Source organism: Anarrhichthys ocellatus, unplaced genomic scaffold, assembly GCF_004355925.1.
Source record: "Anarrhichthys ocellatus isolate YVR2014 unplaced genomic scaffold, GSC_Weel_1.0 scaffold14, whole genome shotgun sequence".
Lineage (NCBI taxonomy): Eukaryota > Metazoa > Chordata > Actinopteri > Perciformes > Anarhichadidae > Anarrhichthys > Anarrhichthys ocellatus.
In genome coordinates, this window is record NW_022280044.1 from 7487610 (window position 1) to 7503499 (window position 15890).

The following is a 15890-nucleotide window of genomic DNA, read 5'->3' on the forward strand; positions in this document are numbered from 1 at the left end:
ATATATATATATATATATATATATATATATATATATATATACATATACATATATATATATATATATATACATATACATATATATATATATATATATACATATACATATATATATATACACATATACATATATATATATACATATACATATATACATATACATACATATATATATACACATATATATATATACATATACATATATACATATACATATATACACATATATATACATATATACACATATATATATGTGTATATATATGTGTATATATATACACATATATATATACACATATGCATTAACATGACATGAAAGCTCAGTCTCCTGGGACTTTGATTAGATTTAGATTTAAGAACTGTTCCCTCAAATTTCCCGGAGCATCATCAGTCAATATCCCTCACAGCCACACAGCAAAGTGCTTCCTTTGTGGTTAGACTGGAAGAAATATTTAAATATTTATTTTCAATATCGGGTAATACAGTGTTTCGGTCAATGGCAGACTCTTGCTGTAAATGTTGACTAATGCAAATGCTTCTATGGTAACAGCAGTGTTTTCTAATGAAGTCAAAGATGTTCCCTCCTCGTGCGCTGAGAGGCTGTTCAGCTGGTGCGCTTGCAGCTCCGCAGGGAAGAGCAATTAGAGCAAGCTAAACTGGAGCATTTTTCAGTTGTAACCAAAGGGTTGGAGAAATACATTACATTATTTAACCTCTTTTACTCTCGGTTTTTGTAGATTTTCGATTAATCCTGATAAACTGATGGTGACTGAGGCTATTTTAATTGACTTTGCCTTCTCATTTGCTTCTTGCAAAGTACTATGTTAATATTAACAGCTTAAAGAACTATTTTCTCTTGTTTAAAAATGTACCTGCAAATATGTTGGTACTCATCCAATCGCTGTACATCACCTTTCACATTGTTTAACTGACAGTAGAGGTTTTGCTTAAGTCCTATAGCATAAAACACGGCTATGTTCCCATGGGGATTTACAGTTAATACAAATCACTTCTCCACTCACCAGAAATTATTTACCGAACACTGAATGAGAAACACAAATCATCACCGCCATGATGGATCGCACACTTCTCTAAGCACGAAGCAGCGATACATCTAACTCACAGTCAGGAGGGATGAGTGATGTTCACCTCTTGTTTTCTGCATAAACTACAACAAATGTGTTTTTTTACAGCATTGGCACACATTTCTCATCCACCCATCCACACCCTCTGAGCTCTGCCTCCCCTGTGATGGTTTCTGGCTGAGGTTAGGCTGTACTTTTAAAGTGGCTGGGATTTACATCAGAATGGAAGTGTATGAGGGCTCTGAGGCATGAGCGGAGTCACCGAGAAGTTAGATCCACAGCCGGGGCTCTCGCAGGAGATAAACGGGACAAGAACACAGTTTTCAAAGACGCTTCTGTGAACAGAGTAAGCAATTCTGAGGGAAGAAATCAACAAAACACTTGAGATGTTTCATCCCCTATTCATCCAGAGAGTGCAAAGAGCGGCCATGAAATGCGAAATGCAATATAGCTTCTCATTTTTTTTATATTGTGTGTGTGTGTGTGTGTGTGTTAGAGAAAGAGAGGGGTAGAGAAAGGCCTCTTAGTCACCAAATGCTTTTTTCTAAGAGCTACATTAGATTAGAAAGCCTGGCTAAGTGCTTTTCATTGCAGGAGGATCCTTACAAAGTTTTTTTCAGCCCGAACTCTCTCCTACGGCTCAAGTGACCAAGTGCATAAAGATGGACGCTTCCTGGGTTTGGGTTGCATTGCCCTCCCGCTTCACAGTGCAATTTCATTTAGGCTGGAATCCACGACTGAGAGCTTCATAACATGACTTCATTTCCTGGAAAATAAAAATGTTAAGATGCTTTCAGCATCTTACATGACTATGTGTACGTGGAAGGGGCAGCTGTTTGCTCACTGTTTTGGTTTTCTGGCCCGTAACTTTATACTGTTTTCGTCTGGCGGCAACCTCCGTCATTGAAAAGGGAAGCTAACGCAGAAGAGCCTTAAACTTGCATTCTTTCTAATGGCCATCAGGGGGCGACTCCTGTATTTAAGTCGAAGAGAAAATGACCCAACTTCTCTCTCGATTCACTACCTCAGTAAACATTGTAAACATGAGTTTCATTTAGTGAGTTATGATCCCCATTTACAATGAAATAGATCATAAAGCAATGTGTTTTCAGTTCATGAAAGATAATCCTAACACGTTAAAAATGTCTTGAGAGTATTAGTAGGTTTAATCAGGTGTAGCAGGCAGTGTATTCAACATGGGAGTGCTGCTCCCTTCATACTGCCGAACCCTGGAGTCATAACTCAGGTCTCAAAAACAACATTAGAAATACACAATATATTATAGCCTAGATATGGGTATCTAAGGGAAATGATCATTTCATTAGTTTCATTACTATGGGGAGGATCTGTGCAGATGTAAATGGTTGGCTATCAAAGCTAATGGATATCGGGAAGTTGTGTAATGGAGAAGGATGAGTGGGCGGACTCCAGTGAAAGAGATGTGGTAATTAGCAAAAGCAATTCACCAATTTGAGCTGAATGCAAGGGTTGAGCTCCTTAAATGCTTTGCTTGACATTCGTGTGAATGAAGACAACGCAGGAAGTAAAGCCCACTCGCAGAGCACTAACATACATTTTCAGAGCAAGGCCAAATTCTTCTCATAGCATGGTAATAAAGGAGAAGAGACGCTCCACAGCCTTAAATCTGTCCCCTCGGTACAAACCACGACTGCTGGGAACAAAACAGGGGAAACAGAGGGTGCGAACACACTTTTATTTTTCTTCTCAAACCATTGTGAGAAGGTTCGCTTTGTCTCTTTTTGTGGATTCCTTTATGTGCACACGGAACAATTACCACCTAGCCAGAAGCGCACTCACAGCACTTGTAGGACAAAGTTTTAGTTATGTGTCTCCTCATAATAAAATTGGCATTTTGGGAGGGTGGCACTTTGTTTTTATTTACTGTCTCTGGTGTTCATGGCGGTTAAGAAGATGCAAATAAGTGGCAGATTGTGGTTTGCCTCCCTTCATTGTGTTATCCTAGGTTTGCCAAGAATGACACAGCCACCTCATTATACTGATAAACCCTTGCGTTTTGGGGTTTGCCCACTTAGTTTGGGTTCTCACTTCTAATGAACCACCACCACCTAATGTTCTCTTGGAGGAGGAGTGATGCTCACTATGTCAGGCACTCCTGGGTGCCTAATTGGTGCCACGATGACACCTTTTCAGCTGTCCAGAGTTTGAAACATATAATCACTCCCGTTGCTCTTCTGATTCAGATCATTAAAGCTGCGGTTTCATACAGGCGTATAATGACAGATGACACTTAATTGGAGATAAAATGAGACTATGTCTAAGCTGGTTTTGGTTCAGCTTTCACCCGTTTTGTTTTCCTGATTGATTTTCCCTTTGAAGCTTACGCACTTCATGCTAACACCCCCAGCCTGCTGATGAAGATATATCTTTGACAGAGGGAGAAGCGGTGAGGCTCTTCTGTAATCACACACTGGTCTGCTGATGTCGTTCAGGGGTTGAATTAGTGGAGCCAGATCTCCGAGGCTTTCTGAAGTCTCAGAGGCAAAGGTGGACATGAAAAGGCTCGGGGGGAAGACATCGTAGGCTTTAATACGCTTTTTTTGTGCTCCACTTGTCACAGACTGCGACAGCATGTGTAGTAAGTGGGTACAAAAGCCCGAGTCAGCAATACTTCTCTTCCATGGAGATGAAAGCTGAATGCAGCAACAAGTGGATGTGCTCCGCTCTCACTTTCAGACCTAATTAGAGACTTTAGGTTACGAGTATCATTGTTTTTATTTAGACCTTCTCAAGCTTTGGAATATTATTGGCCATGTTTGTTTTTATTCGTTTTGTTTGTACGGTGCTTGCTTTAACCAGATTCAGATTCTTTGGAGTAAACTGAATCTTGGAAAATACACTTACTTACTTCCTTGTTAAGACTGAAATAAAAAGATGTCTGTACGTTGAGCTGGAGTCAGGACATTTTTACACGTAGAGACTTGTCTGTCTCTGACTTTTTTGTGACTTTTCTTCAAAAAAAAGAACCTAGCAACAAATCTAGCAAATTCTAGGGCCGACATTAGCTTCTCTTGACGACGCCAACCAGAAACGTGAATCAACATTAATCCCCATTGATTGCCTGGAGAACTCTTCGTCCTTTAATAGTACCTAACCCATAGGTGCTATTAAGTTTCTGTCCATGTTGACTAAACAAATAAGATTTAACGTGTTAATTAGATCGTTGATATAGAAGGATTTTTTTCAGCTTTGGACGGAGCAAGATTAGCAGTTTCCTTCTGTTTCCAGTCTTTATGCTAAGCTAAGCTAACCATGGCCTAGCTCCATTAACGTATACAGAGATGAGATTTATATCGATCTTCTCATCTAACTCTCAGAAAGCAAATGAAATGAAGTCATTTCCCAAATGTTGAATTTTAAATTTCCCCTTCAGGAGTAATCTGTGTTGTCTTGTTGTTCATGATAAACTGTTTCAGCAGATCTTTGGACTGTAACATCAAAGATGCTTTCTAAAATGCCATGCAACATCTACATAACAGTTAAAAAGCATCGATGAAGCTTCTAAGTGAACACGGCACTCAATATAAATATCATTTATTTCCATTAAAGCTCCCAATTTGTTTACTGGTCAGCTGGTCTGGATATGGTTTGGGTAAACAAGCCTTTAACTGTATGGATTAAGACTGCATGGCTATAATTTGCATAATCATCATGTTATATAACAATAATGAGCTTATTTAACATTCATTTCGTATTCATTTTTTGGAAGCAGGTCGAGTAAAATCAACTACATGGGGAGAATACCTGTGGGATACTGCAAACACTGAACTGAAATCCAAAACCAGAACAGACGATTCATTTAATTAAAGATATGTAAATATACATATAGCCGTTTTCCATGTTGTGTATATGTCAATTACTGCCTGCGATGGGGAGAACTTGGATCTTGTGTTGCTATGAAGGCATTTCTGCTCCAGGAACATTGAGGGGAGCAACGCAATAATCTGGTATTAAGTGAACGGATCTTCTGTGTCCCTGAGCTTTCGCCTCTGTCTCTGTCACAATGATTTACAATAAAGCCCAGGAAGACTCTGTATGTGGGCTGCTGCATCAACATAATCTCAATTCTACTGTAGCAGCTGTGAAGCGCTCACATCCCCAAGGCTGTTAGGAATAAAAAGGAATCCTCAGTGCGAGGTTCCTTAAGTTTATAGTTATGTGTGTGTGCGGTGTTTGTTCATCGTGAAAATCTGTTCAGCATGTGATGGCTTTAGCATTTGTATAGCTGTTTATTTATTTATTTATTTATGTCTATTTTACTCTGTGGGAAAACCAATATTTGATATCACATTGCTGTTTGTTTTTTACTTTCTAAAATTGTGAATTTGATACTGTCCTCAAAAAAAAACAAATTGAGAGATGCCTCTCTTTTCAATGGTGGCTAAATGATTTGGATGCTGAGTGCTGCAGCTTCTGCCGAGCTGAATCATTCCAGTCCAATAATTGTCAGGACTTCATTCCAGAAACGAAATATGGGGAAGCAGATATGAGTTTGGACTTTTGGGATAATTTAAAATGGATTTGTGAGTAAGAAGGGCAAGGCAAAAAGTAATTACAGAAGTTGATTATTGAAGAGACGGAGTGAACTCACCCTCTCCTCCTCCTCTCTGAGGTCTGGCATGGTGCTGACACACAGCGTCACTGCGGTGATGGCTACAAATATCACAGACAGACAGGCGAAGATCTTCCCCGGCAGGCCGGATTGGGGGTTCTCCACCATGTCCCTCAGTCTTAGCATGCAGCCCCCCGTCTGGACCTCTTCCTGCGGCCCTGCAGGAGGCTGCGGGCTCTCCTCGCAGGACTGCGGCGAGGTGAGCTCGGCCTCCTCCTCCTCCAACCTCTGCAGCTCCTTGTACTCCTCCTGCCTGAGCCGCAGCTTCCTGAGGCAGCACCAGTCCAGGTTGTTCTCCTCCACCCCCCAGTACAGCAGCTCCTCCTGGAAGGACAGAGCGCACATCTCCCTGAGCAGCCGCAGCTTCCCCGCCGCCAAGAAAGAGACGATTGTGCGGAAAGCCGACGGGCTTCGGTCGAAGAAGTACTCGTTGCGGCTGCCGTCGTAGTCGTCGCACAAGTCCATGATCTCGGCCTCGTTGCTGCAGCTGCGCAGCTTGCCCAGTCTTGTCAGAGGGAACTCCTCCAGCGTGGACCAGGGGATGCGGTACTTGATCCCCCCCACATTGATGATGGCCGCCTCGTCAGTTAGGCCGATCTCGTCCCCATCCTGTTGGCGGGGCTGAGGCTGGAGCAGCAGCTGGGCTCGCTTGTAGAACAAGCCCTTTTTGCTTTCGACCTCCCGCGTGTTCTCCACAGGCTTGAAGTGGAAGGGGGTGAACTGGTGATCAGTGCTTCCCGCCAGGAAGGCCACCTCCTGGTACATCACTGCCACTTCGCTGGGGGACCCTGCCCTGCACAACCAGATGGGACGGGGGCTTCACAGGGTTGATGAGGTGACAGGGAGCTTGTCACCCATTCAGCAACACAGCATGTCTCTGTAGGACAAAAAAGATGAGTCAACAATTACATGTATTTTGTGTATTTACACACTTTTTGTGTCATTAGATGTGGTCCTACAACGCGTACACACTATTTTGAACACTAGTAGTTTCGTATCTTCAGGATATGAGAGGAAACCCAGTCCAACCAATTAAGAACATGTAGTCCTAACAAAGGACAGATATATCAGTAAACTCTATGAAAGTGTTCCACAGAGTCCTACTTTTCTTGTTGGACTGTAAATAGAACACAGAAATAATGTGGCAGACAACCCACGAGTCAAAACACTCTGGACTCCAATCGCAATGAAAGATCAAATAAAAGCAACTAGATGCCAAGTTGCAGCCTGAACCCAACGCTGAGAAATTAATAACGTTGTTTTTCTTTTTACTACACCAGGCTCTAGAATAAGACAATTTAGAGTTGTCTGTGGTGAATCAACATCACAATGTAGACTTTCACAAAGTGCAATGAGGGAAAGTATCACCTTAATGCACCTGACTTGAGGGAATCAAAAGTGCAGAAATGCTAACTCATTCCCAGGTTTTAGGACTATTTCTTGTGTACTCTCTATAGAATGTCATAAAACGTTAGAGTTTAGTATGCCACTAAATAGTCATAAAAAGTCGTAGTATATCACGCAAAGAAATGTTCAATCATAAAAGCTGATGACCAAGCAAAAAAGGCCACTTACAAGTTTTTGACTCCACCAAGACAGAGATGTCCAACTGGCTTGTGTTTTTGCTGAATCAGCCTAATCTCATCCCTCTCTGATCAAAAAAAAGGTATTCAGATTAAAGTTCACATTTCTGAATCCATGGTGTCCTAACAAGCTGAGACTCTTGTTACATTTAATATCGGCTTCTAAGCACAGGCTGCAGCAACAGGCCAGCGATCCTTTACTCACCGAGGATGGCTGTACTGGACCCGAGGCAGCGGAGCTGATGTTGGGAGGACGGGCACATCATCACAACAAATTAAGAGTGGGACCCCTCTAGCTATCCTCCGAGTTTGTGCTTCTATTGTGAGGCCAATCATTTTTGAAACAGGCCGCTTTTCTCCGAGGGAAGGGGGGGTTCGGAGAGCTGCACCTCTACAGCGACTCAGCAAAGTGCTTCTGACAGGAGCAGTTTATTGAGCATGACACTGCACCCAGGGGTGGCTTCAAGGAGCACAAAAAGAAAGTCATATAGGAGGAGCGCCATGTCAAACACGGCTTATTGAATCATGGGAATTTTATATTTAGAAATGCAGGATTAAGGCACTAGCAGTGGGATTGTGGTCTAAAAAGTATATTTAGTTTAAAATATACGTAGTTTGCTTTTTCACTTTCTCGCTGAGAGTTAGACAAGAAAACCTAAACTCCAGCCAGTAGTTGGTTAGCTTAGCTTAGCATAAGACTGTACACAGAGGGAAAACGCTAACCTGGCTCTGTCCAAAGGTGACATAACACGCCTACCAGATCTACTAAAGCTAACTAACACCTTATATCCTGTTTGTTAAATCCATAAAAAAAAACAAGTATTTAAAACGACAAGTTGCTTCTCAGTCTATTTAATTTGATGGATTTCAAGCAGTAACCAGCATTTCTCAAGAAACATTAGTTTGTCCTTTACTAATCTTGCATTCCTTGAGATCTGTATTTGCCTTTAAAATCAAATCAGCAAATCAGAGAAAATCAAATACAAGCCAAGCTTTGACACACAAATGTCTTTTTCTAATTTGATAGACCAGGCCACTCATGCAACACTTTACTTATTAAGTGGGATTTTGAGTAAAAAAAAGTTCCTTTCCAATTACATCCCTCTCATCCTCATTAGGCAGGGTGAGTGAAGCATATTCATGTTTCCTTTCATCCTCTACACAAAATATTTTTGCCAGAGAGCTGAGAGCCTGAACGCTCTGTGCTGGTGTTTCAGACGCTGGATCTGAGACAAAATAGTCAATAAAAAAAACATTCCTTCAACAATGCTTTCAAGAAATACTTCCAAGGTGGATTTATCTCTTTCCTTTTGTCAGGAATAGTACGTAAACAAAATGTGGCGTACTTATAAACTCTGCTTTGTTCTTTCGCCACCTGTTGCTCATACAAATATAATTGAAATGCCTCTTTGCATAAATCTTCAATTCGTGCATCACTGACACATCAGCCTTCCCACATCCCCTCAGTCTTCATCTTTGTAAAAGGCTTGAAGCAGAAGTCTTCTTGTGGCACATAGAGATCCTGAAGGACACTGAACCATCGCCTGACCTGCTCCTGAATCAGACTGATTGGTCCTCCTCAGAGCGTCTTTTTGCCAGTGACAAGTCTGCGCTCAAAAGTACGAGGACAATTAAGTGTCTTGCTTGCAGGAGCAGCGCAGCAATCAGCCGAGAGAAAGCGATTTCACAGTCTAGAATGACGCAAAACGTCTCCCTCCAACTGCAATAATCATGGAAAGAGTACTTCTCACAACATAATCACATGCGTAAGAGTCTGAGGGGCAGAGATGAAGAGCACCTTTTAGAGTCTGAGTCACAGGAAGTGATGGTTATGTGGACCAGCTGGGGTTTGTGTCATAAAAAAAAAGATGCTTCATAATAAGAAATGGCAAAACATCATGTATCATAAATGGGCTAAATGGGTTGATACAAGTCGACAAGTCTTTCTATACCTAAAGTCTTAATATTTACTTGAACTCTTAAAGGGACGGTTCAACCCATAATCAAAAACACATATTTTCCCTCTTACCTTTAATGCTATTTATCAATCTAGCTTGTTTTGGTGTGAGTTGCCTGTAGTTTTGGAGGTATCGGCCATAGAGCAATCTACCGTCCCCCAAATATAATGTAACTATATCAATCGGCTTGTCGTGCATAAAGTGCCGATAAAAATACATGTGAAAAAGGAAACAGCAGTGTCTTTTTCCAGAAATCCTGACCCGGTTACTCAAGATAGTCCACAGACCTTGTTTTGAGCAGTTTGGTGTCGGAACTGTGGTTGAAAGAAAATAGTTCCTACATGACCCTGCACACAGAAGGCCGACATCTCTACGGCCGATATCTTCAAAACTAGGCAACTCGCACCAAAACAATCTAGAATTGCTGACTTGTTTGTGTTGAATATATCTTCTTGTTAATCATGAACTGTCCTAACAAGTTGTGGGAACTTCCTGAAATGTAATTGGCTCCTATCGTACAAAGGAACCACTGGCTTCCTTCCCCAGTTTTTCTGGGAAAAGTTGTCCCACTCACTTTTCTGTCGGCCCACCCAACACACAATATCTGCCTCCGTAACTGCTGGAGACTTCAGAACTTAACAGCCAGTCTCTCCCACTTTACATATTGCTGTTCAGAACCTCCAGAAGTAGCGTGACGATCTCAAATTGAAAAAATTAAACCTGGCGCTTTTGAGCCTGACAGTCAGTGTCAATCACTTGATTGAAAAAGCTGGATTTAACAAAGTGTGAGACAGGGAGGAGGAGATAATGGGCTGAATAAATTGCTGGAAGGGAAAGGATCTATGTGATGGTGAGCCTGAAGCCGGAGAGAATGTGATGTCTGGAGTGGAAGCACAGTTGCAACAAACACATGAAGAATGTGGCACATCTGCAGTCTCTCTCCACTTTTCTCTATTTCACAGTCTTATTATGTGTCTTTGCAAAAAAACAGTAAGTGCAGCGGTGTCTTTCTATCTTGAGCAGCTTCCCCCATCAGCTCACCTTCAGCTACAGAGCAGGAGGGCTAATTAGAGAGATGAGCTGCTGGAGTGTTTTGGTCGCAGGGCGAAAATGACGTTTGAAAAAACCCCAAAACACAGCGATACAGAACAGACTGCCATGTTCTACGTAATCTGTTCTCATTAGTTTGTCCTCTCTTGTTTCAAGGGCCCACCGGTGCAGTGCTTTGGCCCCGATTTACTGCGAAGGAGAGCATTCGTCTCCACACACCAACAGGTTAATGACCCCGGCACAAGGAAGGGGCATGTTTATATGGACAATCCATACAAGAAAGAGAGAGGGGACATTTCTCTAAGAATCATTTAAAAGCCACTCATTAAGGGAAAACTCATCCACTTAAATACTGACAGGTAAATCCAGTTATCCATGGACTATGCTCTGGAAAGGTATACGTTTTTGTCTGATGAGGAAGCAGCACAACAGGACTGCTCTCCTACAAATTTGAAGAAGAACAGTGTTGGGAGTAAAACACAAACATGTGATGACAGGAGCACATTTAACATGTGAGGAGAAATCCCTTCAATGTCAGGGAGCTGCCTATAGTAAGCCTACCCGTTGTAGGAAACGTGTAATAATATACCAGGAGGAGATGAATTAAGTACGAGGAGGACATGTGTGGAAGCACTCAGAGTCCATTCAAGCACATGTTTGGGTTATTATACCATGAGGACATCATGGAAGCAGTAATTGAGAATAATTAGCCCCTTTGGCCCCTTCACAACACCCTAAAGGGAAACCAGTGGGTTATTACAATGACATGGAAGAAGTTTGTCACATGTATGAAAACAGGCTGCTTCTGTTATAGCAGAGGTGTGTGATCAAAGTCTGATTGGGTCAAGTGTTCTCCTCTGTATGGCTCCAAACGCATTTGACAATTTCGACCCATTTGTGGGGTTATTAAAAACAAAAAAACAACCACTAATGTCGTAAAAAAAAGAAGTAAATCCTAAATGCCAGACTTACCCAGTGTGTAGTTGAGCTCGTGCCCATGTGTTTCAGTCGGCTCGCACGTTCGCAGCCCTCAATGTGCAGCATGCCTTTAAGTTTTCCACGCAGATGTTCTGGGACATTGTAGTAGCTACAATTCACGCTGCGCTCGATTTTTCCACGGAGTTTTTGCGGCTTCTTAAAAGTCGCCGTTCAAACGTCCAGAATAGATCCGCGGAGATCCCACAACACCGCTTCGGTCCGCGGGAGACGCCAAAGAGGTACACAGACGCGTTACTCCACATCAACAAACACTCCGCCAGTCTGCTCCGCTCTCCATCGGAGACGACGCGGCAGATGTTGCAGAGCAGACTGTGTGTGTGCGCGTGTGTGTATGTTTGTGTGTGTGGCTCGCGGCAGCTGAAAGACTGATGATGGTCACACCGCTCTGACTGTTCAGGTGCGTCCGGAGCTGCGCGCTCCGCGGTGCGCTGCGCTCAACTGCGTCTCTGGGAAACCACGCATGCTGCAAGTCCAACCCGACAGCGTCAGGGGGGAGGGGGAGTGTTTGTTATGTATTTCATCTCACTGTTATGACATAAGTATGGACTCTAATTATGTTAAATATATTTCTGGTAAGTTTATCAGTGACATATATGATAAGATTTGCCGGGAATGCTATTTTATTTAGATATAGACTACACTTTATTTCTATAACACTTTGCTCATCACATTTGCTCGTATTTTCCCAAGCAGGGAAAAACATCAGTGGACATAAAGTCAGAGTCAGACGCAGCTCGTACAGTAGGTGTGGCTTTGCTGAAAGCCTGTCTTACTGGCTCGAGCTTCTCTTACATTTCTGTCAACACGACGTCAGCTTAACTCAAAATGAGAGACGGCAGAGAGACAATGATCTGGAGTCTGATTGATGCCAAAGTAAACAGTGGTGATGGCAGTGCACGCATCCATTTACAGGATATCTGCTCGACTAAATGCCATCTAACAGCTCAGGGCGAACAGCTTCAAATGTGGTGACATAAGAAATGACTCTGGCCAGATTTTAAATTGGACGTTTTCACAAGACTGAAAAAAGAATCAAGGACAGGTGGTTGTTTTTATGGGCTGCATGTTAGACCCAGAGGTGCTGCTCAGTTTAACCTCTGACCTCTTCGAAAACAAGAGGATTTCCCTGGGATGAAAAAAAACCTTTTATCAACTAAAATTCTTTAGGATAAAAAATATACTACATCTTCTAAAATCCACAATGAAGGAGGCTTAGTACTCTCACTGACATGTGTTCATGTGTTACTACTTCCCCTTCAAACCCACAAAACTCCCAGTTTGCCCTCCACCTGGGCACGCCTGCTTCTATCGTGTCATAACATTAAGGTCCTTTAAGAAGCACGATTGGACAAAATGATGTAAGGGTCATTAAAATAAGTCAAATAAAGCACCTGCAGCAACCTATGCAGTGTGTAACTGGGCATCTCCCATTAGTTTACATTCATCATCTCAGTAAGCATCGACTTAAAGTGGGCCTATATGCAACGTTTGCTGTGGACGTTCACGGCAAATGCTTCAATGTAGAGAAGAGTCATATTGATGTCATATTGATGTTGACTGAAGCAAACATTAGCCATAAGATATTGTTGGTACCAGACCAAGTGGTCCCTGACTGAAACGAGCAAGGGCGTGTTTTATTAGCTATTCATTCAACTGTACATTTGTAAGATGATGAATGTGTTATTTCCCATTTTAAAAGTCACACATTCTCGGTTTGAATTTGAATAACTGCGGAGCAAGAATCCCCAGTGGTAACCCACTTTAAATGTACTGTTTAGAAATGGTGGCACTGAGTGTTTTATATTTTTTTTTAAATGTACTTTTCTTTGACAGGTCAGTCCTGTCCGGGCTTTAGAGGGGAGCTGCAGAAAGTCTGGACCTCGAAGGCATCCAGGAAGAAAGATGTGGAGTCCTGCAAGGTAAGTGAAAAAATGCCCTTACTCAAATCAAAAATGATGAGATGGCTTTGGGGAGAAAAGACCATAAAGATTTGATAATAAGAGATGCTTTAAATTTGGGGAAAGTTAATTGGACTTTTTAATGGAGCGGGAAAACTCGCACAGCCAGCGAAAAAAAGAAACCCTTTAGATGTCCCCTCGAGGAGTTATGAACTCGGCAAGTCCACTCCTCTCTTTGTTTGTGTCTCTGACTTTAGTTGGTGTGTTTCTACAGTTAGTTCTGAGCTCACATCAAGGTAGGAGATCCTCCCGGGCCCCTTTTGTCTGCAGACAGACATTATTAATCTGCCATCCGTTCCCTTGTATTCATCTCTCTCTCTCACGAGCCAGACTCTTCCTGTCCCAGTGTGTGTGTGTGTGTGTGTGTGCTATTCAAGGTGTTTTCAGTTCACGCCACTTGATGAAAAGAAAATGGAATTTTGTTGTTGTGCAAAATCATATTTAATTTATCCGTTCTGAGTCAGGCAGCTATTTTAGGTTTTCATCCGTGACATGCAAAGCTTGCGTCGGCTCGTCATGAAAGAAAAACAAAAAAGGAGTTTACAGCAAGAGAGATAAGTAACCACGAGTTCCACTGATACAGCTATTAGCCGCTCTCCACCAACGCCTGACATTGATGAATTACAATGCTCCGAATATGCTGCATCAGCCATGTGGGTACATATTAGACTTTGACCCCCCCCCCCCCTTACCTCTGCACGAAGATGAAGTGACTGGACCGCAAGTAACGTGTTGCTAAACCTGAGAATATGGTTACAACATGCTTCCAGCCTTGTGCACGTCTCAGGCCTGAAACTGTCCTGGAAGCAAAAATATGAAATAAAAGGCCTCGTTTTCTCCACACAAAGCGGTGGGAGGAATTGTTTGCAGTTGCTTAATGATGCATGCACCACCTAATGTACGCCAAAATAGACATCCCTTGGTCTTTAGGGATCATTAGCCATGTTTTTATTTCAGGGCCATAGTGGTACAAACCTGTCATGTTCCAAATGAAGTATTCAACGATGTAAAAGCAGATATTGTTTTTCATACAACATAACTGTCAATGTTTAGGCTGGTTAGGTACATTTTGCATTTGCACTTGTGGTACTTTGTACTACCACTTGTATTGGCAAAAGCTGGACATTTCAACCATTAATACATTACTTTTAGCTATTTGACCTATTTCATCATCTATCCATAGCTTTCAGCCTCTATTCTGACCATCTTTCTGTTACTTTTAGCCATCACTTTTAACCATTCATACATTATCTTTAGCTTATTATATCAACATGTTAGCTGTCTATTTGAACCATTTATTCATTATTTTTAGTTACTTTATCAATTTAAAGCTATGTGAATCATTATGTGTTCATTTAGGCCATTTATGTAAACCACTTCTATAACTATTACACCTGTTAGCTATCTATTTCAATTTGTCTGTTACTTGAACTGTTTATTAACTTTAGCTTTAGCATAGCTCTGTCACTTGCTAATTACTTTTCACACATTACGTCCTAACACACAGTGTTACGGTGTTACTGATGACCCTGTAGATATATTCCAATCAGTTTGTAATTTCAACTTTTTTTAGGCCAGTTGAGCTACTCTACAATCTTTTCACATATTCCCTGGCAACTGCAGAAGTACCTCATGCTGGGAATATGCTGCTAATTAACACTCTTGTTGCCTGAGTTGTTGAAAGCAGGTTATAGGTTATTCTTTTTTAATATTAAGGCTTTCCTCACAGGGTCGATTAAATATATCGTTCTTTGTAAAGTTGTTGGCCCCCGGAGGGGATATTGATCCGTATTCTCTTCACAGTAGGTTGTTTTTCAAGGGCACCGCTTCTCTACCTGAGTGAACATGTGCAGCCTCCTGGCACAATGCACATCATGTATCAGCCAATACAAGGTTTTGGCCTCGTGATTATGACCTGCTGTCGTAATGAGATGCTCAACCCTGCGGACGATCTCGTTATGATCCAAGGCCGACAGAGAGGGCTTCAATATTAATGACACAAGCTGTTGATGAGTATCTACCCGTCGGCCCGCTGGGGCTCCGCTCACAGCTTGTTGATATCAGGCAGAGCAGAGACCTTCAGGTGAAGGGAAAAAGAATCAAAGTCTTCAGAGAGACATGTCCTTGCATATTATCAGTAAATCTGATGTTGTCTATAAGCTCACAGGCGAAGTCGATCTGGTTTGAAAATGCCCATCAGACAAATTTGGTTCAATCAAATTGTGGTGTAAGTCATAAGTTGTGTGTGTTTGTGTCAAATGAAATCAATTTCATTTAAACTGATTGATTAGGTAAGAGCCACAACAACAGGAGAGCTGCTGTGGCGGTTGTAAAGAGTGAGAGGAACTAACAGAGGAAGCATATTTACGGGTATAAAAACATCTGTTCTGTCATTGGAGAGCAGACGAGGAGTGATGCGAACAGTCACGTCAGGTGCATTAAAACAAAGAGGACGTTCGTGTCTATCTGTTCAATCTTGGCTGGATTCAAGTTTATTTAAATTCTGTCCAGTGAATAAGGTTCTTATTGATACATATGCGTTGCTGTTGTACTCCAAGTTTTAGTTGCACAGACCTGAAATATCTTCAAATTTATTTGCTGTTGTCG

At 41.9% G+C, this 15890-nt stretch overlaps 1 protein-coding gene across 2 annotated transcripts in view; it reads right to left on the bottom strand.

Annotated features, from left to right (window-relative positions):
- Nucleotides 1–11789, bottom strand: part of kcng2 (potassium voltage-gated channel, subfamily G, member 2) — a 25836-nt gene extending 14047 nt beyond the window's left edge. Inside the window, exons 1-2 of one of the 2 annotated variants that reach the window (XM_031853733.1) lie at nt 11299–11789; nt 5715–6612 (exon numbers count right to left, since the gene is read on the bottom strand). In XM_031853733.1, the coding sequence (XP_031709593.1) occupies nt 5715–6500 (786 nt within the window). In that variant the 5' untranslated portion in view covers nt 6501–6612; nt 11299–11789. Of the gene's footprint in view, nt 1–5714; nt 9612–11298 lie in introns of those variants that run through there. The other variant, XM_031853734.1, reaches the window with a different exon arrangement.
- Nucleotides 11790–15890: the final 4101 nt, after the last annotated feature.